Here is a 17,794-nt window from a genome sequence, read left to right on the forward strand (position 1 = left end):
TGAGGACTCGAGCAGCAGAGTTCTGAATGAGCTGTAGTTGTCTGACTGATTTTTTAGGTAGACCTGTAAAGATGCTGTTACAGTAATCAAGCCTACTAAAGATGAATGCATGGACTAGTTTTTCCAGGTCCTGTTGAGACATCAGATCTTTTATCCTTGATATATTCTTGAGGTGATAGTAAGCTGACTTTGTTATTGTCTTAATGTGTTTTTCTAAGTTTAGGTCTGCATCCATCACTACACCCAAATTTCTCGCCTGGTTTGTGGTTTTTAGATGTATAGATTGAAGTTCTCTGGTGACCTGTAATCGTTTTTCTTTGGCGCCAAAGACTATTACCTCAGTTTTGTTTTTGTTTAGCTGGAGAAAATTGTGGCACAACCAGTCATTGATTTCCTCAATGCATTTACCAAGAGCCTGTACAGGGCCTCGGTCTCCTGGTGACAGAAATGTAGCTGGGTAATTATGTCATTGGCATCGGTGAGCCACTGTCAATATGTGACATATTGAAGTCGCGTTTGAATTTGCGCTTGTTTTTTTGCTTTCACTTTGCAATCGTGCGAACTGTGTATAGAGAGCGACAGCACTGATCTGTGAGTGATGATAATTTGTGCACCAATTCCTCTGACATCGTCTTATTAATCGTTAGCTTACTATGCAAACATGACAAGTGAAATCTCCCGCAGCAAGCTTAAACATGTGAGAGGTTGATCGCGCAGAGAATCGCTGAGCTTATGTGAGTGCGTGTGTAAAAGCATTTCAGTTCTGCTGAGCCAAATAAGACAGGTCAGGGTGAAGAAGTGACAGCCAAAGAAAAGCTTACCACAAAACGGAGAAGTTATGACAAATCAGACTATAAGGCAAAAAGAAAGTGCAGCTTTATGGTTTCATGGACAAAAGAATTTCTGTGGCTGCAATATGATGAGCTAAATAACCAGGGCTGCACATAAGTGGTCCGCAGGTGCGCATTCGCTGTCAAAATAAAAAACACGCACAAGGGTTAGGGTTAAATTTAAAAACTGTACTTTTGAGTTAAAATATATATTTATAATTTTAATAAATGACAAATTAAAAATGCATGAACATTTTTTTGTATCGAAAAAATATCGAACCGTGACACCAAAGTATCGAACCGAACCGAACCGTGAATTTTGTGTATCGTTGCACCCCTAATATACACATAAAAAAAAACCAAAAAAAAAAACCACCCAGCACGCCCCTGTGGGCGGTTTATCCTTCAAGCTCGGGTCCTCTACCAGAGGCCTGGGAGCTTGAGGGTCCTGCGCAGTATCTTAGCTGTTCCCAGGACTGCGCTCTTCTGGACAGAGATCTCCGATGTTATTCCCGGGATCTGCTGGAGCCACTCGCCTAGCTTGGGAGTCACCGCACCTAGTGCTCCGATTACCACGGGGACCACTGTTACCTTCACCCTCCACATCCTCTCGAGCTCTTCTCTGAGCCCTTGGTATTTCTCCAGCTTCTCGTGTTCCTTCTTCGTGATATTGCTGTCATTCGGAACCGCTACATCGATCACTACGGCCGTCTTCTTCTGTTTGTCTACCACCACTATGTCCGGTTGGTTATCCACCACCATTTTGTCCGTCTGTATCTGGAATTCCCACAGGATCTTAGCTCGGTCATTCTCCACCACCCTTGGGGGCGTCTCCCATTTTGACCTCGGGACTTCCAGGTTATACTCGGCACAGATGTTCCTGTACACTATGCCGGCCACTTGGTTATGGCGTTCCATGTATGCCTTGCCTGCTAGCATCTTGCACCCTGCTGTTATGTGCTGGATTGTCTCTGGGGCATCTTTACACAGCCTGCACCTGGGGTCTTGCCTGGTGTGATAGACCCCAGCCTCTATGGATCTTGTGCTCAGAGCTTGTTCTTGTGCTGCCATGATTAGTGCCTCTGTGCTGTCTTTCAGTCCAGCTTTGTCCAGCCACTGGTAGGATTTCTGGATATCAGCCACCTCCTCTATCTGCCGGTGGTACATACCGTGCAGGGGCCTGTCCTTCCATGATGGTTCCTCATCTCCCTCCTCTTTCTTGGGTCTTTCTTGATCCTATTTTTCAGGTCAGTTCCTCTCGCACTCCACGATCCTTCTCCTATCGCACTTGGGGCTATGTACCCAATCTCGGGTGGGGGTGATGATATCTCCCCCCTGACCTGGCGTCCTGACTCCTCCTTGCCGTAGCATTTGTGTTGTACCTCGTAAATCTCTAGCTGTGAGAGCAGTCCCTTCTTTCGAATGTTGGAACACTGAGCTACTAGTTGTTTCGCCGTCATTGTGGATGTTGGGTATCGAAGAATCCATAGGCACCAGACATATGCACGAGCAGTAGCAGAAGAGAGAGGGGAGCCGCCTGAGCAAGAGTTGCGCTGCCTGGAAGAACAGGTAATGGCCTTTTTCAATAGTAAAGGCATTGAAATGGATAGTAAGGACATTGAGGGGTGCCATACTCTTCCAAGGAAAAACAAGAATCAAAAACCTGCCATTATTATAAGATTTGTTAATAGGAAGCAGAAAAAGGAGCTACTGAAGCAAGGAAGGAAGTTGAAAGGAACGAATGTGTATGTTAATGAACACCTAATCAAGAAAAACACAGATATTGCAAGACAAGCAAGATTATTAAGGAAACAGAAGAAAATACAGTCAAGCTGGACAACAGATTGTAAGGTGTTCATTAAGTTAAACGGAATACCGGAGCAGGCAAAGTTCTTAGTCATTAAAGAGCTGACAGAATTAGAAAAATACGGCTAAAATGTAAGGAAAAGCATTGGGATGGTCGATGGTACTTTCAATGAATTGTCAAATTGGTGGTTCTTGACTAAGACAAAGTACTGGCTAATGGCTGCTTGGTGGGGCCTGTCCCCCTGGCTCTGTCAGGCCCCTGCTTGGGGGTGAGGAGGTCTTTGGGTCTTGGATCTCTGGGCCTGTGGCGCGCTTGGTTTTGTTGTGTGTGTGTGTTTGATTGTTTTTGTTTTGTTTGTTTTTCTTAGGGCAGGTTTGGAGCAGATCCTCAGTGTTTTTCTCTCCCTCTCCTTCTGTAAACTTCCTCACCAATTTCTTTCTTTCTTTTTCTTTTCTGTTTTGATTCTAATATCTCAAAATACAAACTCCTAATAAACTTCTAATAAAATATGACCATTATAGCAAAAGCAGTAATGAAACTTTTTGCCATGGTTGAACTGGTGCACCTCAGTTTTATATGTGCACTTTTTTTTTTAAATTGCTGTCCATACAGTCTTTCCACACACACCACAGTAAATTCAGTGCATCATGTTGTCAGCTTTACTGTGTCTTAACCAGGGAAACTGGTCAAACCACTCTCTTCCAAATGTAAACACTTTCCCCCCATTTACTCTCAGTGGGCTCTGAGTTTATTGTATGTGGCTCATTATCTGATGCCGTTTGATCCCCTATTCAATTTGATTCAATTTTTCCTCAGACAGTCATAAATATTATAATTCTGATCATTTATCTGCACTGACACTTGTGAGACTTCATCAGAGGTGTAAACGTCACAGCAGATGCCTTTGTGTCAAAGTAACTGAGGATAAAACACAGAAAAACATGAAGGAGATTTTCCTGGCCTGACAACCTTAAAAATATTCTGCAGTAGAACAAAAACTGAAGAAAACCATGAATCAACATATGAACATTACTCTGCTTTTCTTCAGCAGCATCAGGTAAAGAGGTTTTATTAGAGACAGCCAAGTGTTTTGCAGTTTGGCATCATTTTAAAAATTTAAATTTCTCCTGTATTAAACAGCAGAAAAGAGGCTTCCTTGTCGGAGGTCATTTAAAAAAAGACCAACAGCGGTCGACAGAGCTGTAAGCAACGGTAGACTGGTGCGTAAAAATCTAATAAATAATGCAGAAAGAATTTTGGCTTCTGAGAGTTGCAGCTGTGTATGATGTGATCATCAGGCACAAACTAAGATATACAAACAAAATCATTTGTGCCTCAATCCAGACACAAATAAAAAATAACATGAAGTATTTTACAAATGTTTGAATCCAAACTTGATTAAAGATCATTTAAAGATACATTTTTGCCTCCACAAATTTTCCTGTGTCTGAAAATATTTGTTAGTTTCAGTCCCTGACAGAAAATTAAATATACCTGACACACACCTATTTACATGTAGTTTTACTTCCAGTGAGTCACATTTAGTGTGAGCAGCCAAACATGATGGCAGACTGCCACAGATCACTTCTGAGGAGGCGTTCAGCTTCCTCATAGTTTCACACCTGCATGAAGCAGCCTCACCCTGACAGCTTCAAATCACTGTGTCAGCTGATCACTTCCTGTCCTGTGATTGGCTGAGCTTCAGGCCTTCTCTCAGTAAACTGGAAACAGGGATTGAGACAGTGTGAGGGTTTGTGGAGTGCCACAGTGCTGTAATGAATACTGTAGTGGAAGAAGTTCTTTCACACTCTTCATCCTGGAGCTGCTTTATGTCCATGATCTGCATGGAAACACATCTATGGAGAGGAAATCCAGCTGCTGAGGGTCACATCTGCATCGTTGTAGCTACAGTGGATGTTTCATGGTCAGGACTGGAGGCGGAGCTTTGTGCGTGTCAGGGTGAGGCCGCAGCAGCCGCCTCCAACCGGAGCGCTCGGGCGTGAAACTACGAGGAAAGCCGACGTCCTCCTCTTTCCTCAGAAGTGATCTGTGGCCGGCCGGACTTCATTCCACAGATGTGCTTTAACAAAGTGTGAAGCTGAACTCTGAGCTGTGACAGTGAAGCAGTGTGAGAGTGTCAGTAGATGATCAGCAGAGGAAAGTGAAGCTGCTGTGAGCTGATGTCCTGAAGGGCTTTTAAAGAGTCTCTGAGTTTGACAGGAACATGAAGATGTTTGTGGTGTTTGTGATCCTCCTGCACGGTAAGTACACCTTCCTCTCTCTGCTCTCATCATCAGCTTTTCTTTCATCTCTCTCTCTTTAATGTGTTTCCAGTTTAGGTTTTCTGTTTGATTTTCCTTTGGTCAGCATTAAACCTGTTTTCAAGTTCACGTTCTGCCTCCGTGAGTTTGGGTCCAATCCCTGCCTGCCACACAGCGCACCATGACAGTTATATGTGTTGCACTAGTTTAAAAGTTTTATGTTATGGATAAATTGATTAAAACAAACAGCAATTGTCACTGAACTGAATTTTATTTACAAGTATTTTTAACATGTAGGAACATAACACTAACTTTTAACAATTTTGAATTGATATGTATTTAACAACAATAAAGTAAATAACAATAACAATAAAACAAGAATACTTATAATACAGCAACAAATATCAGGCCTTGGATCCTCCTGGTTAAACAAACGGTCCAGGACTGGGACACTCAGGTTAATCCTGCAGGGTTTGGTCTGGTTAACTTCTGCTGTTTTTGAGTGTGACCCCGCCCACACCTGCAGTTATACTGTATGATGATATAAGTTTCTACGCACTGAATGTGTTATGTCAGTAGAACAAAAAGAGAATCAATAAAAACACAAAAGCCTCTGAGCTTTGGATCACAAATACACAGCAACAATAATCAGATGTGTCATATTATTGTGAACAAGAGCAGCTTAATCAGAATCAGAATACTTTATTGATCCCTAGGGGAAATTATTTTTGATTACAGTGCTCCAGTATAAACAAACAGTAACAAAGACAGACAAAACACTAAGTAAGAATAGCACAATATATACAGGCATATACAGTGGGGCAAAAAAGTATTTAGTCAGCCGCCGATTGTGCAAGTTCCCCCACTTAAAATGATGACAGAGGTCAGTAATTTGCACCAGAGGTACACTTCAACTGTGAGAGACAGAATGTGGAAAAAAAAATCCATGAATTCACATGGTAGGATTTGTAAAGAATTTATTCGTAAATCAGGGTGGAAAATAAGTATTTGGTCACCTCAAACAAGGAAAATCTCTGGCTCTCACAGACCTGTAACGTCTTCTGTAAGAAGCTTTTCTGTCCCCCACTCGTTACCTGTATGAATGGCACCTGTTTGAACTCATCATCTGTATAAAAGACACCTGTCCACAGCCTCAAACAGTCAGACTCCAAACTCCGCCATGGCCAAGACCAAAGAGCTTTCGAAGGACACCAGGAAAAGTATTGTAGACCTGCACCAGACTGGGAAGAGTGAATCTACAATAGGCAAGCAGCTTGGTGTGAAAAAATCAACTGTGGGAGCAATCATCAGAAAATGGAAGACATACAAGACCACTGATAATCTCCCTCGATCTGGGGCTCCACGCAAGATCTCATCCCGTGGGGTCAAAATGATCATGAGAACGGTGAGCAAAGATCCCAGAACCACACGGGGGGACCTGGTGAATGACCTGCAGAGAGCTGGGACCAAAGTAACAAAGGTCACCATCAGTAACACACTACAACGGCAGGGAATCAAATCCCGCAGTGCCAGACGTGTTCCGCTGCTGAAGCCAGTGCATGTCCAGGCCCGTCTGAAGTTTGCCAGAGAGCACATGGATGATACAGCAGAGGATTGGGAGAATGTCATGTGGTCAGATGAAACCAAAGTAGAACTTTGTGGTATAAACTCAACTCGTCGTGTTTGGAGGAAGAAGAATACTGAGTTGCATCCCAAGAACACCATACCTACTGTGAAGCATGGGGGTGGAAACATCATGCTATGGGGCTGTTTTTCTGCCAAGGGGACAGGACGACTAATCTGTGTTAAGGACAGAATGAATGGGGCCATGTATCGTGAGATTTTGAGCCAAAACCTCCTTCCATCAGTGAGAACTTTGAAGATGAAACGAGGCTGGGTCTTCCAACATGACAATGATCCAAAACACACTGCCCGGGCAACAAAGGAGTGGCTCCGTAAGAAGCATTTGAAAGTCCTGGAGTGGCCTAGCCAGTCTCCAGACCTCAACCCCATAGAAAATCTGTGGCGGGAGTTGAAAGTGCGTGTTGCTCGGCGACAGCCCCAAAACACCACTGCTCTCGAGAAGATCTGCATGGAGGAATGGGCCAAAATACCAGCTACTGTGTGTGCAAACCTGGTAAAGACCTATAGTAAACGTTTGACCTCTGTTATTGCCAACAAAGGTTATGTTACAAAGTATTGAGTTGTATTTTTGTTATTGACCAAATACTTATTTTCCACCCTGATTTACGAATAAATTCTTTACAAATCCTACCATGTGGATTCATGGATTTTTTTTTCACATTCTGTCTCTCACAGTTGAAGTGTACCTCTGGTGCAAATTACTGACCTCTGTCATCATTTTAGGTGGGGGAACTTGCACAATCGGTGGCTGACTAAATACTTTTTTGCCCCAGTGTATATACACAAAATCCACTTATTAATAAATAGCTGAAAAAGGAAGAACATGTGCAAAAAGGGTGTAGCTGTTGCAGTAAACAGTGTGTTAAGTGGATGCGTTGTACAGGGAGCCACAGGCAGGAAAGATTTCCTGTGTCGTTCAGTGGTGCTTTTCGGTAATCTGTCTCTCACTGAACGTGCTCCTGTGACTGACCAGCATGTTATGGAGTGGGTGGGAGGTGTTATCCAACATTGTCTTTATCTTGGACAACATCCGCCTCTCCAACACCACCTTAAGAGACATGTTTTGGCTGTACTGCATGAAAAATGTTGAGTGGTCAGTGGGGGTGGAGTTAGTTTATGGGGCTGCAGAGTGAGTTGTTCAGGAAGACTCTTCCTGAGATTAACCCTCTCAAGGCAGGCGTTGCAGATTTGCAACAGTTAAAAACTAACAACCTGATTACCCCACATACATATTTTATGAGTTTTTTTTACTCAGAAGTACCACTGGAGGACTTGGTTGTGCAATAGCAACTAAAACTTAATTTGAGCCTGAGAGGGTTAACTATAACCTCAATAAACCGTAGGTAGAGCAAAGTGCCTGTTGCTTGAGAGTCTATGCCAGGGGTGGGGCACGTCCACCCCCCCGGATAGGAATACGGCCCATGAGACTATTTCAGTCGGACTGCAAATTTATGTTTATATACGCACTTATAGCATGTAGGGATGTAAGAAAATATCAATACATCGAAATATCGTGATATTTCATGTAATGATACTGAATGGATATTCAAAATCTGTGTTATTGATTTTTTTTTTCATTTGAAAAATTACATGCATTTACTGTGTATTTCTTTTGTATGTTGCAATTCAAACTCTGGCCACTTGTTTGCAGTTTTTACCGCCTTTACGTTGACGGAAAAACAAGGTCTCTCGATAACTGTAGAAGCGTCTAGTTTGCCAAAACCAACGAAGTAAAACAGTGGATGTGTGGCCAGTTGTGCTAGCTAACTGATGACTGAAGAGGAGAGGATACAGCCGGCCCCAACAGCTTTTAAAGCTGATATGTGGACTTATTTTGGATTTAGGACAAAAGAAGGCAGTAAAGACTATGACAAGAGCAACGCACCCATAAAATCTGCACCACCAGAGTCAAATATTCAGGTAATACAACAAATTTACGAACACACGTGTCTAGACACCATAACGACAAAGTTATGGTGTTGAAGAAGTTAACTTTTTGAAACTACCAGCAACTTCAACTCGTACAACAAAAATAATGCAGTCAGTACTTGTTTTTATTTGCAAAGACATGTGCCCTCTGAGTGTTGTGGAGAATAAAAGATTTCGTAATATGATTAAAACGCTGGAGCCCCGTTACACCGTTCCTTCCTGACAACACATCACGGACATCGCTTTGCCAAAGTTGTACCAAGAAGTCAAAGTGACAGTGCTGGACAGCTTGTCGGAGACAGTTGCATTGACATGCGATGCTTAGAGTTCGAGAGCCACTGAATTGTACGTAACTGTTACAGCACGTCACATAACGGACCAATGGAAACTTCAGTCTCATGTATTACAAACATGGGCCATGCATGACAGTAACACAGGTGAAAACATTGCAGCGTTACTAACTGACGCTGTGATTGAATGGGGATTGAACGCAAAGGACCTTGTTGTTGGTACCGATAATGCACCAAACATGGCTGTCGCTGCTAGACTTGCAGGCATGATGCACATACAATGTTTTGCACACAGTCTGAATCTCGCCTCACAGAAAGCACTGAAAATACAATCCATGGTGCGGCTTCTCGGGAGGATCTGACGTGTAACAGCCTTTTTCAGGCGCAGCACCACAGCCAGCAATCAGTTGAAGCAGAAACAGTGCCTCCTTCAGCTACCAGATCACAGATTGATCATGGACATAATTACAAGATTGAACAGCTCCTATGATATGATAGAATGATTTTTAGAACAGCAACCAGCCATCTGTGCTGCTCTGCTTTCTGCAGAAGTCAGGAAGAGTGAAAAAGTAATTTTCACATTAAGTGAGTCTGACATCACATGTGCAGAAGAAGTTGTCAGGGCACTCAAGCCTATGAAGGACGCCACTCTGGTGATGTCAGAGGAGAGCATGCCAACCCTGTCCATCATTGCTCCTCTTCATGCCAAGCTTGTGATGGGTGCACAAGAAAGTGTTGATGATACACCGACAGTAAGGGAAATTAAGACTGCCATAGCAGAAGATCTGTGAAAGAGATATGTAACTGAGAGGGAGACACTATGCATAAGATAAGATAAGATAACCTTAATTAGTCCCACGTGTGGGAAATTTGGGTCTTCAGGTCTTCAGGAGTGGGCCCTTCACTCCAAAAGAGTCTCCACAGCAGGTGCAGTCTGCTCTGCCCTTTCCTGTAGAGGGCGTCTGAGTTATGAGTCCAGTCCAGTTTATTGTTTAGATGAACACCAAGGTACCTGTAGCTGTCCACAGCCTCAATGTCCATACCTTGGATGTTCGGTGGTTGCAGTGGAGGATGTTTGTGCCTGCGGAAGTCTACCACCAGCTCCTTGGATTTACTGGCATTGATCTGGAGGTGGTTCTGCTGGCACCAGTCCACAAAGCGTTGTGTCAGTTCTCTGTACTCCTTGTCATCCCCATCAGTGATGAGGCCGACTATTGCAGAGTCGTCAGAGAACTTCTGCAGGAAGCACCGGGTGGAGTTGTGGGAGAAGTCTGCAGTGTAGATGGTGAAGTGGAACGGTGCCAGAACCGTTCCCTGTGGGGCCCCCATACTGCAGACGACCCTGTCCGACACACAGCCCTGAGTTCTCACATACTGTGGTCGGTCGGTGAGGTAGTCCAAAATCCAGGTAGTGAGGTGATGGTCCACTCCTGAGTTCTCCAGCTTGTCCTTCAGGGCAGTGGGAAGAATGGTGTTGAAGGCACTGGAGAAATCAAAGAACATGATTCTCACAGTGGTGAGCACTGGTACAACACAGGAGGTTTTCCAGAGCTGTGGGACTCTCCCCAGCCTCAGGCTCAGGTTGAAGAGGTGCTCCATCACCCTACACAGTTGGTCTGCGCAGGACCTGACGACCCTTGAGCTGATGCCATCTGGACCTGCAACTTTCCTGGCTTTAATCCTCCTCAGTTCCCTCCTACCCTGGGTGGTTGAGAGAGACAGGCTGGAGCCTTGTGTTGAGTGTGTATTGGATGCTGTTGTTGGGGGTGGGGGGAGTGAGCAGGGTGAATAGAGGAGGTGTGAAGTGTCTGAGGTGTCAGACCCTACTGTGCAGCAGTAGGGGTGGGTGAGTTTGCAGCTGATGTTGAAGACTGCCTCATGGCTGAATCAAACCTATTAAAGAAATGATTCAGTTCATTTGCCCACCTCACATCCCTCCCAGGCAGAGAGTTCTTTGTGGCCCAAGATGGTTCTAAGGCCTCTCCAGACTTCGCAAACGTTGTTTTGTTGAAGCTGGTTCTCCATCTTTTGCCTGTAGCTATCCTTCCCATTCCTTATCAGTCCCCTCAACTCTCTCTGCACCCTTTTCAGCTCCTTCTTGTCTCTAGATTTGAAGGCCCTCCTCTTCTGCTTGAGGACAGCTTTAATTTCTGGGGTAATCCAAGGTTTGTTGTTGGAGAAACACCACACAGTCCTGGAGGGTGGGGTGTTATCCACACAAAAGTTAATATAGTGCGTATTGCATGTCACCAGGCTGTCGATGTCCTCTCCGTGATCATCACAGATCACCTCCCACACAGTAGACTCAAAACAGTGGCATCAACTGTTGATCCTCGGTTTAAGGACCTGCCCTTCTTGTCTGAAGCAGAGACCAGTGAGGCCTGTTCCAGACTGCTGGAAACTGTGGTGGCTGTGATAAAGAAGAAAAAATGTAAGTAAATAAATGAATGAATGAATTTCATTCCCCTCTGCAGGAGACATAGTAAATGCACAGAGAAGTGTCCTGACTCTGTCAACCAGCTTGTATTCCTACACAAAAATCTGGAAATTGAAAAATAAGCACTGAGAAAACACTATAGCATGTAAAATCTCAGATTTGAGGATTATGGCTGACTTTTAAAAGAAGGAGGCGTTGCTGTCTTGCAAGCGATGCATGGCACTACTAAAGGTGAGGATTTGTTGTTGTGGCATTGAACAAGTTTAAACTGCCATTTAAAAACTGGCTGTTTTATTCCCAGCTTCACAGAATGTGCAGTCATTTGAGTTTTTAAGCTTTAATCTCAGCTATTACTTCCATATGGATACATTATTCTTATATGATTTGCTTAGCCTTTGGTGGAGCAGGGAATTGTAAATAATCACATCTTTTTTTTTTTTTTACAATCCTGACAGAAGAATCTTTGAACAGTATAACTTCTCTTTAAGGAGGAAGCAATATTCTTTGGAAATTAAGAATTTATTATTCCACTTGTTATCAGAGATGAGGTAATTATGACTAAAGAGTGGCTATAATCCAGGTATAGCTACTGAATAAAGGGGGCTCCTCCCCCTTTGTGAGTGTGGACGCTTCATCTCTTTGCTCTCTAAATGCTTTGCTTCTTTTATTGATTTTTACCGATTTTTATGCTGATTTTTTCCCTTTTTTCCATATGAGCTTACCTGCGATAGCTTCTGGACACTTATAGATCATTAGGACTAAAGTGTTCTTAACAGAAACAGCAACATTTTTATAGTTACCTTATCCTCAGCGCTCCGTGTGTCTGTGGCCTAGACACAGCTGAAGCCTGATTACAGCGTCTGGGCACCGAGCAGCCTCGATAGCCTAGAAAGGTGCTAACCGCTAGGCTAACTAGCAACAAGATGCCTTCCCTCTCCACAGATGACTACCACAGCCTCCTGCAGAAGATTGCAGCACTGGAGACAAAAATTCATTGCTTAGAAGTAAACGTGGAGGTAAATGGACTGTGTGGAAATGAAACAACCTTGCCTTTGACTCAAAACAATGGCTATGAGCAAGCTAGCACACAGCTAAGGAGCACAGATAACATGACCAAGAAAGTAGACTTTGTGCACTATTATAAATCCTCAAGCGATAATCCCCCCTTGGACTGTCTTGGTCCAAAACCAAGACATAAATCATGTCTCCTGGAAGGGGGAGGACGTACCACAGGCAGGGCACAGCGAGCTGAAATCTCTGAAACCGACTGGCCTTCACTTCCTACGAGACAGAGAAGCTCTTCTACCCCTGTACACGAGAGGAAACAGGACTGGAGAACCGTGAATAGGAAGGTTAACAACAAACCTTCAAAACAACTGAATGTGAAACTGCAGAACAGATTTGCTCCACTATCAAAGGACCCTGGATCTATATCGGACAACCATCCATCTAAAAGTAGCGAAGTAAGGCCTGAAAATCCACGGGGAAAGCTAAAGGCTAGGCCTGAAACGCTGATTGTGGGTGACTCTGCCGTAAAGGATGTACAAAGCATGTGCGGTAAGAACACTAAAGTCCTCTGCTTTCCTAACGATATGGTCAACATCCTGAAGGAGAGAATTCTTCAAATTGCAGATGAATATCCAACTGTGACAAACATTGTCCTGCATACAGGGTCAAACGATGTGTCCAAACAACAATCGGAGGTTCTGAAACGGGACTTTATTGGATTATTAAACACTGTAAACTCTCTGAATGCAGCTGTATTCATCAGTGGGCCTGTACCGCCGGTCAGAGGAGGAGACGAGAGATTCAGCAGGCTGTTTACACTGAATAAATGGCTTATATCAGCATGTGCTGACCACTCAGTGCATTTTATCAACAACTTTAATATTTTTTGGGAACGCAGGCATCTGTTTAAAGCAAATGGATTTAATTTTAACAAGTCAGGGGTGAAACTGTTCACCTCCAACTTGTTTTATTCCATATGTCATCCATCTGTGCTTGGAGCCAAGGCTGAGATAAACAAGGAGTTATCTCATAAAGAGGAACAAACAGTACTCCAAGAACAGACAAAGCCCAGCAGAAACCTTGAGGAGGAGCTCCATCTGCCCCCACCCGGGAAGAGCCTCAGAAAGGAGAGACATCTGAGGCAAGAAGAGGCAAGAAGAGGGGTCCCTATTTGCCTCCAACTCTCTCAACAACACCAACGACCAGGACCAGGATCTTCCCCAGTCCCCCAAACCCCTGACAGGCCATCACCCCCATCACCCTCCTCTCCCTCCCTTTCTCCCGCCTCCCCACACCTGAAATTCATTGAAGAGATGATGGAGCGGGTCAATGCTGGGCTCAGATCTACCCCCCGGCCCAATCCCTCTTTGTCCCCCATAAACCCCCCACCAAAGCAGCCAAAGGTTCGCCACCGAGCCCCACCCTCAACAGAGCAATCGAAGTCACATTGCCCAGCCTCGCCCCCCTTAGTTCCTCCTTACCACCTTCATGCTTTGTCTCCGCAGTCTGATGTGTGATGTGTGGAGGGTCCGGGCTGCGAGGATTATGGCAGTGGTGACTTTTCCCAGGAGAAGCTGGGACCCTGTTTACTATAAGGTTTTAAAATTTCTGTACTTTTAGGTGACAGAAGGAGACATGTGGCCTGGTCAAAACACAGAGAGCTGCACTCTGAAAGATCTTTAAATATAGTAAACATACCTTGTGTGCCACAGACTGCTCCCAAACACGAGGGGACAAGTAATACCTCTAAAACACTTAAGTTGGCTTTATTAAACGTTAGATCTTTAGCTGGGAAAACATTTTTAATTAATGATTTAATCACTGAGCACAGCCTTGATTTTATGTTTTTAACTGAAACTTGGTTGGACCAAAATAACAGTGGAGCTGTTCTCATCGAGACGACCCCTCCTAACTACAGTTTTATCAGTGAGGCCAGGGTGAGCAGGAGAGGAGGAGGGGTTGCTGTCTTATTTAATGAATCATTTCAATGTAAGCAGCTATCTCCTGGAAGTTTTCAGTCTTTTGAATATGTGGCTTTACAGCTGAAGGCCCCATCCAAAGTTGTGTTTCTTAATGTTTACAGGCCTCCCAAATACTGCACAGACTTTTTTAATGACCTCAGTGAACTGCTGTCTGTGATCTGTGTTGATTTCGACTGTGTAATTATTGTTGGGGATTTTAACATCCATGTGGACAACCCTCAGGACAAAGGGACTAAAGACCTGAGTAACACTCTGGGCAACTTTGGGCTGACTCAGCATGTAACAGAGGCCACACATAATAGAGGACACACTCTCGACCTACTGATCTCCAAGAGCCTGAGCATTTCAAACATTACTGTGTCTGATGTGGGCTTATCTGATCATTACTGTGTTTTCTTTGAAAGTAAAATCTCAGCCCACACAAATATATCAACAGCAGTGATCACAAAACGGTGTATAACTGAAAACAGTAGTGAGATCTTTAACCAGGTCTTCCCATTAACACCTGACCTGTCCAAAGGTTCAGTCAATGAGCTCGTCAATAGCTTTAATGCAAAAATGTTAAATGTAATGGATACTATTGCCCCCATTAAGGTGAAGGTTATCTCTGGAAGGAAAAAGTCTCCATGGAGAAACTCCACACTAGTGAAAAATGAAAAAAGAGAGTGCAGGAAAGCTGAGCGCAGATGGAGAAAAACAAACCTCCAGGTTCATTATGACATCTATAAAGAGAAACTTCACAATTATAATTTACAACTGAGGAGTGCAAGAAGGTCCTACTTCTCTGACATCATCACTAAAAACAGCCATAATGCTCGGGTCTTATTTTCTACAGTTGACAGGCTAACAAACCCTCCTGTGCCAGTGGCAGCTGAACTTCATTCAACCATGGCCTGCAATGACTTTGCCAAATTCTTCACAGACAAAATCCAAAAGATTAGACAAGCAGTTAGTACATCAACAGCAGATCCAGGATATGTACTGTGTCCACCGAAAAACTGTTTAAACACCATCAAACAGTTTCACCCGATTAACAGCAAAGACCTGGAGGACATCTTAGGTCAACTGAACTCCTCCTCTTGCTGTTTAGATGTCCTGCCAACAAGTTTTTTCAAAAAGGTCTCAAAGACTTTAGAGTCAGACCTGTTACAGATCGTCAACTTTTCCTTAATGTCAGGTGTGTTTCCAGAACCACTAAAAACTGCTGTAATCAAACCTATACTGAAAAAGGACAATCTTGACAAGAGACAAATGAAAAACTACAGGCCGATCTCAAATCTCCCATTTTTAAGTAAGATCATTGAAAAAGCAGTTTCTCAACAGCTCAATTACTTCTTAAAACAGAATAACTGCTACGATGCCTTCCAGTCAGGTTTTAGACAGAACCACAGCACTGAAACCGCTCTGACAAAAGTGTTTAATGACATATGTCTGAACACAGACAGTTGAAAAATGTCAGTCCTAGTTTTACTGGATCTCAGTGCAGCATTTGATACAGTTGACCACAACATATTACTCAAACGACTGGAGAACTGGGCAGGTCTTTCAGGAACTGTACTAAACTGGTTCAAAACATACTTAGAAAACAGGAAATACTTTGTATCAATAGGTAACTTCACATCCGAGCAGACAAGTATCACATGTGGAGTTCCCCAAGGTTCCATCTTGGGACCCCCTCTGTTTAACATTTACATGCTCCCACTGGCACAGATTATAAAGAACAACAAAATAAACTACCACAGCTATGCAGATGACACACAAATATATATCACAATGTCACCAGGAGACCGAGGCCCTGTACAGGCTCTTGGTAAATGCATTGAGGAAATTAATGACTGGTTGTGCCACAATTTTCTCCAACTAAACAAAAACAAAACTGAAGTAATAGTCTTTGGCGCCAAAGAAAAACGATTACAGGTCACCAGAGAACTTCAATCTATACATCTAAAAACCACAAACCAGGCGAGAAATTTGGGTGTAGTGATGGATGCAGACCTAAACTTAGAAAAACACATTAAGACAATAACAAAGTCAGCTTACTATCACCTCAAGAATATTTCAAGGATAAAAGATCTGATGTCTCAACAGGACCTGGAAAAACTAGTCCATGCATTCATTTTTAGTAGGCTTGATTACTGTAACAGCATCTTTACAGGTCTACCTAAAAAATCAGTCAGACAACTACAGCTCATTCAGAACTCTGCTGCTCGAGTCCTCACTAAGACCAAAAAAGTGGACCACATCAGTCCAGCTCTGAGGTCTTTACACTGGCTGCCTGTCCGTCAGAGGATAGACTTTAAAGTTCTGATGCTGGCCTATAAAGCTCTGAATGGTTTAGGACCAAAATACATCAGTGTCCTCCTGACCCAGTATGAACCTTCCAGATCCCTCAGGTCATCTGGATCCGGTCTTTTATCAGTTCCCAGAGTCAGAACCAGACACGGAGAAGCTGCATTCAGCTTTTATGCTCCTTATATCTGGAACAAACTCCCAGAAAGCCTCAGATCAGCTGAAACACTCAGTTTATTTAAATCCAGGTTGAAGACTCACCTATTCTCAGCTGCATTTGAATAAAGCACCAAATCCACACTTTTAAGCTTAAATTTCAAAACTTACACTAACTACTGATCTTATCTATTTCTGATTTTATCTGTTTTGATTTTATATACTGTTTTGTTTGTTTGTTAAGCTTATATTTCAAAACTTACATTAACTACTGATTTTATCTACTGTTCTGATTTTATCTGTTTTGATTTTATATACTGTTTTGTTTGTTTGTTTGTTTGTTTGTTTGTTTGTTAAGTGGGTTTAGAGCTCTGGGTAGCTCCCCAGCTGGGTCTAGACTGGGTCTAGAGAGTATTTTAAATTCAGGGAATTTAAAATAGAAAGTAGCTCGTCCACAGAAGGACTGGTAGCTCCCCTTACGATAAGGGTTCAGATCGCGCGAACAGGTGTGGGATTAGAGCTCTGGGTAGCTCCCCAACTGGGTCTAGACTGGGTCTAGAGAGTATTTTAAATTCAGGGAATTTAAAATAGAAAGTAGCTCGTCCACAGAAGGACTGGTAGCTCCCCTTTCGATAAGGGTTCAGATCGCGCGAACAGGTGTGGGATTAGAGCTCTGGGTAGCTCCCCAACTGGGTCTAGACTGGGTCTAGAGAGTATTTTAAATTCAGGGAATTTAAAATAGAAAGTAGCTCGTCCACAGAAGGCATGTGAACACCTCACATGCCTGGAACACCTCACGCAGGTGTTCCAGGCATGGAACACCTGCGTCTGCATTACTGCAGCTGCAGCCCCAATCCGTCTGTCGGTCTCCGGCTCCCTTCTCCCCGAGAACAAGACCCCGAGATACTTGAACTCCTCCACTTGGGGCAGGAACTCATCCCCGACCCGGAGTGGGCACTCCACCCTTTTCCGGCTGAGAACCATGGCCTCAGATTTGGAGGTGCTGATCCTCATTCCCGCTGTGTCACACTCGGCTGCGAACCGTTCCAGTGCGAGCTGGAGGCCTTCACCCGATGAAGCCAACAGAACCACATCATCCGCAAAAATCAGAGATGAGATTCTGAGGCCACCAAAGCGAAAGCCCTCCGCCACTTGGCTGCG

The 17,794-nt window shown here is 43.7% G+C and overlaps 1 protein-coding gene across 1 annotated transcript in view; it reads left to right on the forward strand.

The window, feature by feature from the left end:
* The first annotated feature begins 4,377 nt into the window (after positions 1 to 4,377).
* LOC146712723 (uncharacterized) overlaps positions 4,378 to 17,794 on the forward strand; it is a 47,345-nt gene continuing 33,928 nt past the window's right edge. The window contains exon 1 of the mRNA XM_085452097.1: positions 4,378 to 4,898. Coding sequence (XP_085308223.1) covers positions 4,862 to 4,898 — 37 coding nt within the window. The 5' untranslated portion in view covers positions 4,378 to 4,861. The remainder of the gene's footprint in view (positions 4,899 to 17,794) is intronic.

This window comes from Copadichromis virginalis, linkage group LG3, assembly GCF_057382275.1.
Source record: "Copadichromis virginalis isolate Kocher_CV1m ecotype Utaka linkage group LG3, C_Virginalis_male_GT1.1, whole genome shotgun sequence".
Lineage (NCBI taxonomy): Eukaryota > Metazoa > Chordata > Actinopteri > Cichliformes > Cichlidae > Copadichromis > Copadichromis virginalis.